We start from the raw sequence: 14239 nt of genomic DNA on the forward strand, positions 1-14239 counted from the left end.
GACACTGGGGGGGCTTTGGGGGGACATTGGGGACACTGGGGGGACACTGAGGGACATTGGGGGGGGCTTTGAGGGGGCTTTGAGGACATTGGGGGGACATTGAGGGACATTGGGGGGGTTTGGGGGGGCTTTGGGGGAGCTTTGGGGGGGCTTTGGGGACATTGGGGGGACATTGGGGGGCTTTGGGGGATATTTGGGGACTTTGGGGGGGCTTTGGGGACTTTTGGGGGGACATTGGGGGGGCTTGGGGGGGGTTTGGGGACATTGGGGGGACATTGAGGGACATTGGGGGGGTTTGGGGGGACTTTGGGGGATATTTGGGGGGGTTTGGGGGATATTTGGGGACTTTTGGGGGGGTTTGGGGACATTGGGGGGGCTTTGGGGGGGTTTGGGGGACATTGGGGGGTTTGGGGGGGCTTTGGGGGGGTTTGGGGGATATTTGGGGACATTGGGGGGGCTTTGGGGACATTGGGGGGGCTTTGGGGGGGCTTTGGGGACATTGGGGACATTGGGGGGACTTTGGGGACACTGGGGGGACATTGGGGGGGCTTTGGGGACACTGGGGGGGCTTTGGGGGGGCTTTGGGGACATTGGGGACATTGGGGGGACTTTGGGGACACTGGGGGGACATTGGGGGGGCTTTGGGGACACTGGGGGGGCTTTGGGGGAGTTTGGGGAATATTTGGGGACTTTGGGGGGACATTGGGGGGCTTTGGGGACACTGGGGGGACATTGGGGGGGCTTTGGGGGTCTCTGGAGGGGCTTTGGGGACATTTGGGGACACTGAGGGGACATTGGGGGGACATTGGGGACATTGAGGGGACACTGGGGTGACATTGGGAGGTTTTGGGGGGGCTTTGGGGACACTGAGGGGACATTGGGGGGGCTTTGGGGACATTTGGGGACATTGAGGGGACACTGAGGGGACATTGGGGGGATATTTGGGACATTTGGGGACATTTGGGGACACTGAGGGGACATTGGGGGGGCATTTGGGGGGCATTTGGGGACACTTTGGGTACACTCGGTGACATTTTGGTGACAGGCGGACACTGAGGGGACACTGAGGCACAGAGGGGGGGGTGACAGAGGTGCCACCCGCCCCACGTGACCCCACCCTGGGGGGTCCCGCGCCCCCCAAAATCCCTCCCCATTGCCCTTTTAATTCTCGGCCCGCGGGCCCCACCGCGGTGCCATCGCCCCTTTAAGCACCGCCCTGCTGCTGCCGGAAGAGGAAGTGACGTCAGGGTGTGGGCGGGGATTGTGCCGGTCCCGGAGCCGCCATGGTGGGTCTGGGGGTCCCGGGGGGTCCTGGGGGGTCCCGGGGGGGTCCCGGGAGGGTCTCGGGGGTCCTGGGGGGCTCTGGAGGGGTCTGGGTGGTCCTGGGGAGTCCTGGGGGGGCTCTGGAGGGTCCTGTGAGGGTCCCGGGGGGTTTTGGGGGGTCTCGGGGGGCTCTGGGGGGGTCCTGGGGGGGCTCTGGAGGGGTCTCGGGGGGGTCTCGGGGGTCCTGGGGGCTCTGGAGGGGTCCCGGGGGGTCCTGGGGGGGTCCTGGGGGGTTTTGGGGGGGTCTGGGGGCTCTGGGGGGGGTCCTGGAGGGGTCTGGGGGATTCTCGGGGGGTCCTGGGGGGGCTCTGGAGGGTCCTGTGAGGGTCCCGGGGGGTTCTGGGGGGTCCTGGGGGGGTCTGGGGGGGTCTCGGGAGGGTCCCGGGGGGCTCTGGGAGGGTCTGGGGGGGTCCTGGGTGGGTCTGGGGGGGTCCCGAGGGGTCCTGGGAGGGTCTGGGGGGGTCTCAGGGGGCTCTAGAGGGCTCTGGGGGGGTCCCTGGGGTGTTTTTGGGGTGTTTTTTGGTGTTTTTGGGTGTTTTTGGGGTGTTTTTGAGGTGTTTTTTGGTGTTTTTTGGTGTTTTTTGGTGTTTTTTGGTGTTTTGGGGTGTTTTTGGGGTGTTTTTGGGGGTCCCGGGGGTGTTTTTGGTGTTTTTGGGTGTTTTTGGGTGGTTTTTGGGTGTTTTTGGGGGTCCCGGTGATGTTTTCCCCCGTTCCAGGCGGCGGCTCTGGAGGGGTCTGGGGGGGTCCCTGGGGTGTTTTTGGGGTGTTTTTTGGTGGTTTTGGTGTTTTTGGGGTGTTTTTGGGGGTCCCGGGGGTCCCTGGGGTGGTTTTGGGGTGTTTTTTGGGGTGTTTTTGGTGTTTTTGGGGTGTTTTTGGGGGTCCCGGGGGTCTCAGGGGGTCCCTGGGGTGTTTTTGGGGTGTTTTTGGGGTGTTTTTGGGGTGTTTTTGGGTGTTTTTGGGTGTTTTTGGGGTGTTTTTGGGGTGTTTTTGGGAGTTTTTGGGTGTTTTTGGGGTGTTTTTGGGGTGTTTTTGGGGTGTTTTTGGGGGTCCCGGTGATGTTTCCCCCCCGTTTCAGGCGGCGGCTCTGGAGGGGTCTCGGGGGGTCCCTGGGGGTCCCGGGGGTCCCTGGGGTGTTTTTGGGGTGTTTTTGGGGTGTTTTTGGGGTGTTTTTGGGGTGTTTTTGGGGGTCCTGGTGATGTTTCCCCCCCGTTTCAGGCGGCGGCTCTGGAGGGGTCTGGGGGGTCCCGGGGGTCTCAGGGATCCCTGGGGGGTCCCTGAGGTGTTTTGGGGTGTTTTTTGGTGTTTTTGGGGTGTTTTTGGGGTATTTTTGGGTGTTTTTTGGTGTTTTTGGGGTGTTTTTGGGGTGTTTTTTGGTGTTTTTGGGGTGTTTTTTGGTGTTTTTTGGGTGGTTTTTGGGAGTTTTTGGGTGTTTTTGGGGTGTTTTGGGGTGTTTTTGGGGTGTTTTTTGGTGTTTTTGGGGTGTTTTTGGGAGTTTTTTGGTGTTTTTGGGGTGTTTTTGGGGTATTTTTTGGTGTTTTTGGGTGTTTTTGGGGGTCCCAGTGACGTTTCCCCCTGTTCCAGGCGGCGGCTCTGGAGAAGGACGCGGAGCTGGACCGGAGAATCGCTGCCCTGCGCAGGAAGAACGAGGCGCTGGTGCGGCGCTACCAGGTGAGCCAGGGGAGCCCAAAATACCTGAGACCCCTCCCCAAAATACACCAGACCCCCCAAAATACCCCTGAGACCCCTCCCCAAAATACCCTGAGACCCCTCCCCAAATACCCCCAGACCCCTCCCCAAAATACCCCCAGAGCCCTCCCCAAAATACACTGGAACCCCAAAATACACAGAGACTCCTCCCCAAAATACTTGAGACCCCTCCTCAAATATCCCTGAGACCCCTCCCCAAAATACCCCCAGAGCCTTCTCAAAATCCCCCCCAGGATTCCCCCCAAAAACCCCCCAGACCCCTCCCCAAAATACCTGAGACCCCTCCCCAAAACCCCCTGAGACCCCTCCCCAAAATACCCCCAGACCCCTCCTCAAAACCCCCTGAGACCCCTCCCCAAAAACCCCCTGAGACCCCTCCCCAAATCCCACCGAGACCCCTCCCCAAAATACCCCTGGGATCTCCCCCAAAATCCACTGAGACCCCTCCCCAAAATCCCACCCAGATTCCTCCTCAAAATACCCCCAGACCCCTCCCCAAAATACCCCAGAGCCTCCCCAAAACCCCCCTGGGATCTCCCCAAAATACCCCCAGACCCCTCCCCAAATACCCCCAGAGCCCCCCCAAAATACCCCTGAGACCCCTCCCCAAATACCCCCAGAGCCTCCCCAAAATACCCCTGGGATCTCCCCCAAAAATACCTGAGACCCCTCCCCAAAATACCCCCAGAGCCCTCCCCAAAACCCCCAGAGACCCCTCCCCAAAATCCCACCCAGACCCCTCCTCAAAATACCCCCAGACCCCTCCCCAAAATACCCCCAGAGCCTCCCCAAAATACCCTGGAACCCCAAAATACCCCAGACGCTCCCCAAAAACTCCTGAGACCCCTCCCCAAAATACACCAGAGCCCCCCCAAAATACCCCCAGAGCCTCCCCAAAAATCCCTGAGACCCCTCCTCAAATATCCCTGAGACCCCTCCCCAAAATACCCCCCAGGATTCCCCTCAAAAACCCCCAGAGCCTCCCCAAAACCCCCCAGACCCCTCCCCAAAATACACTGGAACCCCAAAATACAGAGACCCCTCCCCAAAATCCACAGACACCCCAAAGCCCCCAGACCCCTCCCCAAAACCCCCCAGACCCCTCCCCAAAATACCCCAGAGCCTCCCCAAATCCCACCGAGACCCCTCCCCAAATACCCCCAGACCCCTCCCCAAAATCCACCAGAGACCCCTCCCCAAAATCCCCCCTGAGACCCCTTCAAATCCCTCCCCAAAACCCAAATCCCCCCAAAACCCCAAATTTTGCTCCAAACTCCCCAAATTTCTTCCAAAAACCTCGAATTTCACTCAAATCCCCCCAAATCCCTTCCCAAAACCCCCAAATTTTCCCCCCTAAAATCCCAAATTTCCCCCAAAAAATCCCAATTTTCCCTTAAATCCCCTCAAATTTCACTCAAAAAAACCCAAATTTCTCTCCCAAAGCCCCAAAATTTCCCCCAAAAAACCCCAATTTCCCCCAAATTCCCCCCAAAAAATCCGAATTTCTTCCAAAAAACCCCAAATTTCCCCCAAAAAATCCAATTTTCTTTCCAAAAATCCCCAAATTTCACCCCAAAAACCCCCAAAATTTCTCCCAAAATCCCAAAATTCCCCCCAAAAACCCCAAATTCCCCCAAAAAACCCCAAAATTTCTCCCGAAAAATCCAAATTTTGCCCCAAAAACCCCAAATTCCCCCCAAAATCCCAAAATTTCTCCCAAAAAACCCCAAATTTCCCCCAAAAAATCCAATTTTCTTCCCAAAAAATCCGATTTTCTTTCCAAAAAACCCCAAATTTTGCCCCAAAACCCCCGAATTTTTCCCCCAAAATCCCCAAATTCCTCCTGTAATTCCCGAATTTCCCCCGGAATTCCGGAACGTTCCGGTCATTCCCAGGAAATCGAGGCAGACCGGCGCGCGGCCGAGCTCCAGGGGGGGGCAGTGACCGCCCGACCCCCCCGGGGGGGGCAGCGACACCCCCAGAGCGTGAGCGGGGGAGGGGCGGGGAGGGGAAACTGAGGAACATTCCGGAAATTTGGGGATTTTGGGGAAAATCCGGGGATTTTTGGGGGAAAATTTGGGGAAAAATTGGGTTTTTTTGGGGGGGAAACTGAGGAAAACCGGAGGTTTTGGGGGGAAACTGAGGAACATTCCGGGGATTTGGGGAAAATTTGGGGAAATTTGGGGTTTTGGGGGGGAAACTGAGGAAAATTCGGGAAATTTGGGGGAAAATTTGGGGAAATTTGGGGTTTTTGGGGGGGAAACTGAGGAAAATTCGGAATATTTGGGGGAAAAAATGGGGAAAAATTGGGTTTTTTGGGGGGAAACTGAGGAAAATTCCGGGGATTTGGGGAAAATTTGGGGAAATTTGGGGGTTTGGGGGGGAAACTGAGGAAAGTTCCGGAAATTTGGGGAAAATTTGGGGATTTTGGGGGATTTTTGGGGAAAATTCAGGGATTTTGGGGGAAAAAATGGGGAAAATTCAGGGATTTTGGGGGGAAAATTTGGGGAAAAATTGGGATTTTTTGGGGGGGAAACTGAGGAAAATTTGGGGGAAATTTGGGATTTTGGGGAAAATTTGGGGTTTTTTGGGGGGTTTTGGGGATTTTGGGGGAAACTGAGGAAAATTGGGGGATTTTGGGGAAAATTCAGGGTTTTTTTGGGGGGGTTTGGGGGGGAAACTGAGGAAAGTTCCGGAAATTCGGGGGGAAATTTGGGGATTTTGGGGAAAATTTGGGGATTTTTGGGGGAAAATTTGGGGAAAAACTGGGTTTTTTGGGGGGGAAACTGAGGAAAATTTGGGGATTTTGGGGGGGGATTTGGGGTTTTGGGGGGAAATTTGGGGATTTTTGGGGGGAAACTGAGGAAAATTTGGGGAAAATTTGGGGATTTTGGGGAAAATTCGGGGATTTGGGGGGAAAATTTGGGGAAAAATTGGGTTTTTTTGGGGGGAAACTGAGGAAAATTCTGGGAATTAGGAGAAAAATTTGGGGATTTGGGGGAAAATTTGGGAATTTTTGGGGGAAATTTGGGGATTTTTGGGAAAATTCGGGGATTTGGGGGAAATTCAGGTGTTTTGGGGGGGAAACTGAGGAAAATTCGGGGATTTTGGGGGGCATTTGGGGAAAATTTGGGGATTTTTGGGGGGAAATTTGGGGATTTTGGGGGAAAAATTGGGGATTTTGGGGAAAATTTGGGGATTTTGGGGGGAAACTGAGGAAAATTTGGGAATTTGGGGGGGGTTGGGGATTTTGGGGGAAACTGAGGAAAAATCCAGGAATTGGGGGAAAATTCGGGGATTTTTGGGGGAAAAATTGGGGATTTTGGGGGAAATTTGGGGATTTTGGGGGGAAACTGAGGAAAATTCTGGGTTGATTTTGGGTGGGTTTGGGCTGGTTTTTATTGATTTTGGGTTGATTTTGGGTGATTTTGGGTTGATTTGAGGTTGATTTGGGATAATTTTCGGTTGTTTTTGTCTATTTTTGTGTATTTTATGTATTTTTGGGGTGTTTTGGTGTATTTTGGGTGATTTTGGGTTGATTTGGGGTGATTTTGGGTGATTTTGGGTTGATTTCGGGTGATTTTGTGTTGATTTTGGGTGGTTTTGGGATGATTTCGGGTGATTTTGGGTTGATTTTGGGTGGTTTTGGGCTGTTTTTTGTTGATTTGGGGTTGATTTGGGGTGGTTTTGGGTTGATTTTGGGTTGATTTCGCGTGTTTTTGGTAGTTTTTTGTCTATTTTGGTGTATTTTGGGTTGATTTTGGGTGGTTTTGGGTTGATTTTGGGTGATTTTGGGTTGATTTGGGTTGATTTGGGGTGATTTTGGTTGTTTTTGTCTGTTTTTGTTGATTTTGGGTTGATTTTGGGTGATTTTGGGTTGTTTTTGTCTATTTTTGTTGATTTTGGGTTGATTTGGGGTTGATTTGGGGTGATTTTGGGTTGTTTTTGTCTATTTTTGTTGATTTTGGGTTGATTTGGGTGATTTTGGGTTGGTTTTGTCTATTTTTGTGTATTTTGTCTGTTTTTGTTGATTTTGGGTTGATTTTGGGTGGTTTTGGGCTGTTTTTTATTGATTTTGGGTTGATTTTGGGGTGATTTTGGGATGATTTTGTCTATTTTTGTTGATTTTGGGTTGATTTTGGGTGATTTTGGGTTGATTTTGGGTGGTTTTGGGCTGTTTTTTATTGATTTTTTATTGATTTTGGGTTGATTTTGGGTGATTTCAGGTGATTTTGTGTTGTTTTTATCCATTTTTGTCCATTTTTGTCTATTTTTGTCCCCCCCAGGAGCCCAAGCCCCCCCCGAGGGACCCAAAGCCCCCCCAGGGCCCCCCCAGGACCCCCGGGCGCCCCCAGGGTGGGGGAGGGGCGGGGGGGGGGTCCCGGCCCCGGCGGCCCCGGGGGAGGGGGGGAGGGGCGGGGGGGGGCGACGGCAGCGACAGAAAATCCCAGGTGAGGATTTGGGGCAAAATTCGGGGATTTTGGGAAAATCTGGGGGGGAATTTGAGGGAATTTTGGGGCAAAATTTGGGGGAAAATTTGGGGAATTTTGGGTGGAATTTTGGGTGGAATTTGGGGGAATTTGGGTGGAATTTTGGGGGGATTTTTGGGAATTTTGGGGGAATTTGGGTGGAATCTTGGGGGGAAATTTTGGGGGGATTTTGGGTGGAATTTTGGGAAATTTGGGGGGATTTTGGGGCAATTTTGGGTGGAATTTGGGGGAATTTTGGGGAGGATTTTGGGGGGATTTTGGGTGGAATTTTTTGGGCAATTTTGGGGGAAATTTGGGTGGAATTTGGGGGATTTTGGGTGGAATTTTTGGGCAATTTTGGGGGAATTTTGGGGGATTTTGGGTGGATTTTGGGAGGAGTTTGGGGGAATTTTGGGGCAATTTGGGGGGAAAATTTGGGGGATTTTGGGTGGAATTTTTGGGCAATTTTGGGGGAATTTGGGGGAATTTTGGGGGAATTTGGGGGAATTTTGGGGGGATTTTGGGGGATTTTGGGTGGATTTTGGGAGGAATTTGGGGGAATTTTGGGGCAATTTTGGGGGAAAATTTGGGGGATTTTGGGTGGAATTTTTGGGCAATTTTGGGTGGAATTTGTGGGAATTTTGGGGGAATTTAGGGAAATTTGGGGGGATTTTGGGTGGAATTTTGGGGGCATTTTGGGGGAATTTTGGGTGGAATTTGGGGGATTTTGGGTGGAATTTTTGGGCAATTTTGGGGGAATTTTGGGGGAATTTTGGGGGATTTTGGGGGGATTTTAGGGGGAATTTTAGGGGAAATTTGGAGGAATTTAGGGAAATTTGGGGAGATTTTGGGGGGATTTGGGGTGGATTTTGGGGGATTTTGGAGGGAAATTTTGGGGGGATTTTGGAGGGAAATTTGGGGAATTTTGGGGGAAATTTGAGGGAATTTTGGGGCAAAATTTGGAGGAAAATTTGGGGGATTTTGGGTGGAATTTTGGGGGAATTTTGGGGGAAATTTGGGTGGAATTTTGGGGAATTTTGGGGGGGATTTTGGGGGAATTTGGGTGGAATTTGGGGGAATTTTGGGGGGATTTTGGGGGATTTTTGGGGAATTTGAGGGGGATTTTGGGGGGAAATTTGGAGGGAAATTTTGGGAGGATTTTGTGGGAATTTTCTGAGGAATTTTGGGTGATTTTGGGAGGAAATTTGGGGGGATTTGGGGGAATTTTGGGGCAATTTGGGGGGAATTTAGGAAAATTTGGGGGATTTTGGAGGGAAATTTTGGGAGGATTTTGTGGGAATTTTGGGGCAATTTTGGGTGGAATTTTGGGGGGATTTTGGGGGATAATTTGGGGGATTGGGGGAGCGATTTTGGGTGGAATTTTTTATCAATTTTGTGGGAATTTTGTGGGGGAATTTGGGCGGAATTTGGAGAGAATTTTTGGGTGGAATTGGAGGGATTTGGGGAGGAATTTTGGGAGGAATTTTGTGGGAAAATTTGGGTGGAATTTGGGGGATTTTGTGGCGTTTTTGACCAATTTTTGACCAATTTTGGGGTGTTTCTGGGTGTTTTTTTGTGATTTTTGCCCATTTTTGGGTGTTTTTGCCCATTTTTGGGTGATTTTTGCCCATTTTTGGGTGTTTTTGGGTGTTTTTGGGTGTTTTTGGGTGTTTCTGGGTGATTTTGGATGTTTTTGGGGTGTTTTTGGGTGTTTCTGGGTGATTTTTGGGTGTTTTTGGGTGATTTTGGGTGATTTTGGGGTGTTTTTGCCCATTTTTGGGTGTTTTTGCCCATTTTTGGGTGATTTTTGCCCATTTTTGGGTGTTTTTGGGGCAGGAATGGGAGCAGCGGCGGCTGCAGAACATCGAGCAGATGAACGAGGAGATTTTGGGTGTTTTTTGGGTGGTTTTGGGTGTTTTTGGGTGTTTTTGGGGTGTTTTGGGGTGTTTCTGGGTGATTTTTGGGTGTTTTTGCCCATTTTTGGGTGATTTTTGCCCATTTTTGGGTGTTTTTGGTGATTTTTGGGTGATTTTTGCCCATTTTTGGGTGTTTTTGGCAGGAATGGGAGCAGCGGCGGCTGCAGAACATCGAGCAGATGAACGAGGAGATTTTGGGTGTTTTTGGGGTGTTTTTGGGTGTTTCTGGGTGATTTTTGGGGTGTTTCTGGTGATTTTTGGGTGTTTCTGGGTGATTTTTGGGTGTTTTTGCCCATTTTTGGGTGATTTTTGCCCATTTTTGGGTCAGGAATGGGAGCAGCGGCGGCTGCAGAACATTGAGCAGATGAACGAGGAGATGCAGAAAATCGCTGAGTACGAGCGGAACTGCAGGGTGAGCCCCCAGTACGGACCAGTATAAACCAGTATAAACCAGTCCCCCCCCCAGTGTCCCCCCAGTTTGTTCTCAGTGCTCCCAGTTCACTCCCAGTCCCCTCCCAGTTCTCTCCCAGTGCTCCCAGTTCACTTCCAGTTCACTCTCAGTGCTCCCAGTTCACTCCCAGTCCTTTCCTGTCTCCCCCAGTTCACTCCCAGTCACTCCCAGTTGCTCCCAGTCCCACTTTAACCCCTCCCAGTCCTCCCCAGTTCACTCCCAGTTCATTCCCAGTCTCCCCCAGTTCATTCCCAGTGCTCCCAGTTCACTCCAGTTTGTTTCTGTGCCATTCCAGGACGGATTCCCGGACCCCAGCCCGAATCCCTGTTCACTCCCAGTGCTCCCAGTTCACTCCCAGTTCACTCCAGTTTGTTTCTGTGCTGTTCCAGGACGGATTCCCAGTGCTCCCAGTCCATTCCCAGTCCATTCCCAGTGCTCCCAGTTCACTCCAGTTTGTTTCTCCATTGTTCCAGGACGGATTCCCGGACCCCAGCCCGAATCCCAGTGCTCCCAGTCCATTCCCAGTGCTCCCAGTTCACTCCCAGTTTGTTTCTGTGCCGTTCCAGGACGGATTCCCGGATCCCAGCCCGAATCCCAGTTCACTCCCAGTTCATTCCCAGTTTGTTTCTGTGCCATTCCAGGACGGATTCCCGGATCCCAGCCCCATTCCCAGTCCATTCCCAGTGCTCCCAGTTCATTCCAGTTTGTTTCTCCATTGTTCCAGGACGGATTCCCGGATCCCAGCCCGAATCCCAGTGCTCCCAGTCCATTCCCAGTCCATTCCCAGTGCTCCCAGTTCGTTCCCAGTCCATTCCCAGTGCTCCCAGTCCATTCCCAGTGCTCCCAGTTCACTCCCAGTGCTCCCAGTTCACTCCAGTTTGTTTCTCCATTGTTCCAGGACGGATTCCCGGATCCCAGCCCGAATCCCGTTCGGAACTTTCTGGACGATCCCCGGCGCCGCGGCCCCGAGCGGGGGAGGGGCCCCGGGGGGGGCTCCCGGAGGCGCGGCCGGAGCTGGGGGGGAGCCGAGCTGGGCAAAAACACGGTGGGAACACGGAATTCCCGGAATTCCCAACATTCCTGAAATCCCAATTCCCAAATTTCCTGAATTCCCAAATCCTGAATTCCCAATTCCTGAATTCCCTGAATTCCCAAATCCCCAAATCCTGAAATCCCAATTCCTGAATTCCCAAAATTCCCTGAATTCCCAATTCCTGAATTCCCGGAATTCCCAACATTCCTGAATCCCCAATTCCTGAATTCCCAATTCCTGAATTCCCGGAATTCCCAACATTCCCAACTTTCCTGAATCCCCAATTCCTGAAATCCCAGAATTCCCTGAATTCCCAAATTCCCGGAATTCCCAATTCCTGAATTCCTGAATTCCCAATTCCTGAATTCCTGAAATCCCAGAATTTTCGGGATTTTTTGGGAATCTCATCCCGAATTTCCCCCCAATTTTTTCCTGGGAATTTCAGGAATCTCATCCCGATTTTCCCCCCGATTTTTGGGAATTTTGGGGGGGAATTTTTTTTTTGGAATTTTTTGGGGGGAATTTTTTTTGGGGGGAATTTTTTTGGGGGGAATTTTTTTTGGGAATTTCCGGGATTTTTCAGGAATCCCATCCCAATTTTCCCCCCGATTTTTGGGAATTTTTGGGGGGAATTTTTTTTGGGAATTTCCGGGATTTTTCTGGAATCTCATCCCGATTTTCCCCCCAATTTTTTTCCCGGGAATTTCAGGAATCATCCCAATTTTCCCCCCAATTTTTGGGAATATTTTTTGGGGAATTTTTTTTGGGAATTTTTTTGGGGGAGAATTCTTTTGGGGGGAATTTTTTTGGGGAATTTTTTTGGGGGAATTTCCAGGAATTCCGGGATTTCTTTGGGAATCTCATCCTGATTTTCCCCCCGATTTTTGGGAATTTTTGGGGATTTTTTTGGGGGGAATTTCTGGGATTTTTCTGGAATCTCATCCCGATTTTTTGGGAATTTTGGGGGATTTTTTGGGGGGAATTTCTGGGAATTTGTGGGAATCCCATCCCGAATTTCCCCCCAATTTTTTCCTGGGAATTCCGGGAATCTGATCCCGATTTTCCCCCCAATTTTTGGGGGGGAATTCCCAATTTTTCCCCATTTTTGGGGGGAATTTTTGGGAATTTTTTTGGGGAATTTTTTTGGGGGAATTTTTTTGGGGGAATTTTTTTGGGGGGAATTTCCGGGAATTTCGGGATTTTTCCGGGAATCTGATCCCAATTTTCCCCCCAATTTTTGGGAATATTTTTTGGGGAATTTTTTTGGGAATTTTTGGGGGGGGGAATTTTTTTGGGGGGAATTTTTTTGAGGGGGAATTTTTTGGGGGGAATTTCTGGGAATTCCAGGAATCTCATCCTGATTTTTGGGAATTTTTGGGGGGAATTTTTTGGGGAATTTTTTGGGGGGAATTTTTTTGGGGAATTTCCGGGATTTTTTGGGAATCTGATCCCGATTTTCCCCCCAATTTTTTTGGGGGAATTCCCAATTTTTCCCCAATTTTTTGGGGGGGAATTTTTAGGAATTTTTGGGGGGAATTTTTTTGGGGGAATTTCCGTGATTTTCTGGGAATCTGATCCCGATTTTCCCCCCGATTTTTTGGGGAATTTTTTTGGGGGAATTTTTTTGGGAATTTTTGTGAATTCCCTCCCGAATTTCCCCCCAATTTTTGGGGGGAATTTTGGGATTCCCATCCCGATTTTCCCCCCGATTTTTTCCCGGGAATTCCGGGAATCTGATCCCGATTTTCCCCCCGATTTTTGGGAATTTTTGGGGATTTTTTGGGGGGAATTTCTGGGAATTTGTGGGAATCCCATCCCGAATTTCTCCCCAATTTTTTCCCGGGAATTCCGGGAATCTGATCCCGATTTTCCTCTCCAGTCTCGCCGGGGGGGGATCCCGGCCCCCCTGGATCCGACGCTCTGGATGACGGGAAGGGAACGGGCGGAATACGAGCGCTGGAAACGGGAACGGGATCGGATCGACCGCGAGCGCCTGGAGCGACACCGAGACCCCAAAGGAGCCTGGAGGAGGGAGTGGGACGCACAGAAACCCGAGGGGATGTCAGTTTGGGGAGAAAAAAGGGGATTTTGGGAAAAAAATTTGGGATTTGGGGAAAAAATTTGGGGAAAAAATGGGATTTTTGGGAAAAAAAATGGGATTTTTTGGGGAAAAAATGAGATTTTTTGGGGAAAAAATGGGATTTTTTGGGGGAAAAATGGGAATTTTAGGGATAAAAATGGGATTTTTGGGGAAAAAATTGAATTTTTAGGGAAAAAAATTGAATTTTTGGGGAAAAAAATTGAATTTTTAGGGGAAAAAATGAGATTTTTGGGGGTAAAAATGGGATTTTGGGGGGAAAAATGGGATTTTTTGGGAAAAAAAATGAATTTTTGGGGAAAAAAATGGGATTTTTAGAGGGAAAGATGGGATTTTTTGGAAAAAAAAGGGGATTTTTAGAGGGGAAAGATGGGATTTTTGGGATTAAAAATGGGATTTTAGGGAAAAACCCCCAAGATTTTGGGAGGAGAAATGGGAAATTGGGGAAAAGTTGGAATTTTGGGCTGGGATTTGGGGGAATTCCTGGGATTTTGGGGGGTTTGGGAACGGGAACGGGATCGGATCGACCGCGAGCGCCTGGAGCGACACCGAGACCCCAAAGGAGCCTGGAGGAGGGAGTGGGACGCACAGAAACCCGAGGGGATGTCAGTTTGGGGAGAAAAAAGGGGATTTTGGGAAAAAATCCGGGGATTTGGGGGGAAAAAATTGAATTTACGGGGAAAAAAATTGAATTTTTTTGGGAAAAAATGGGATTTTTTGGGAAAAAAATTGAATTTTTGGCGGGAAAAAATGGGATTTTTGGGGAAAAATTGAATTTTTGGGGAAAAAATTTGAATTTTTAGGGGAAAAAAATTTAATTTTTTGAGGGTAAAAATGGGATTTTGGGGGAAAAATGGGATTTTTTGGGAAAAAAAATGGAATTTTTGGGGAAAAAAATGGGATTTTTAGAGGGAAAGATGGGATTTTTTGGAAAAAAAAGGGGATTTTTAGAGGGGAAAATGGGATTTTTGGGATTAAAAATGGGATTTTAGGGAAAAACCCCCAAGATTTTGGGAGGAGAAATGGGAAATTGGGGAAAAGTTGGAATTTTGGGCTGGGATTTGGGGGAATTCCTGGGATTTTGGGGGGTTTGGGAACGGGAACGGGATCGGATCGACCGCGAGCGCCTGGAGCGACACCGAGACCCCAAAGGAGCCTGGAGGAGGGAGTGGGACGCACAGAAACCCGAGGGGATGTCAGTTTGGGGAGAAAAAACGGCGTTTTGGGAAAAAATTGGGATTT

General features: G+C 50.2%; 1 protein-coding gene across 1 annotated transcript; it reads left to right on the top strand.

Annotated features, from left to right (window-relative positions):
- Window positions 1–1008: 1008 nt before the first annotated feature.
- On the top strand, window positions 1009–13357 carry LOC131590016 (coiled-coil domain-containing protein 9-like). Its single transcript, XM_058859808.1, has 8 exons — window positions 1009–1286; window positions 2905–2991; window positions 4926–5015; window positions 7317–7481; window positions 9744–9827; window positions 10765–10911; window positions 12779–13013; window positions 13347–13357. Exons 1-8 carry the CDS (start codon window positions 1284–1286, stop codon window positions 13355–13357), a joined length of 822 nt encoding a protein of 273 aa, XP_058715791.1. The 5' UTR covers window positions 1009–1283.
- Window positions 13358–14239: the final 882 nt, after the last annotated feature.

The sequence above is a fragment of the Poecile atricapillus genome, chromosome 31, assembly GCF_030490865.1.
Source record: "Poecile atricapillus isolate bPoeAtr1 chromosome 31, bPoeAtr1.hap1, whole genome shotgun sequence".
Taxonomy (NCBI): Eukaryota; Metazoa; Chordata; class Aves; order Passeriformes; family Paridae; genus Poecile; species Poecile atricapillus.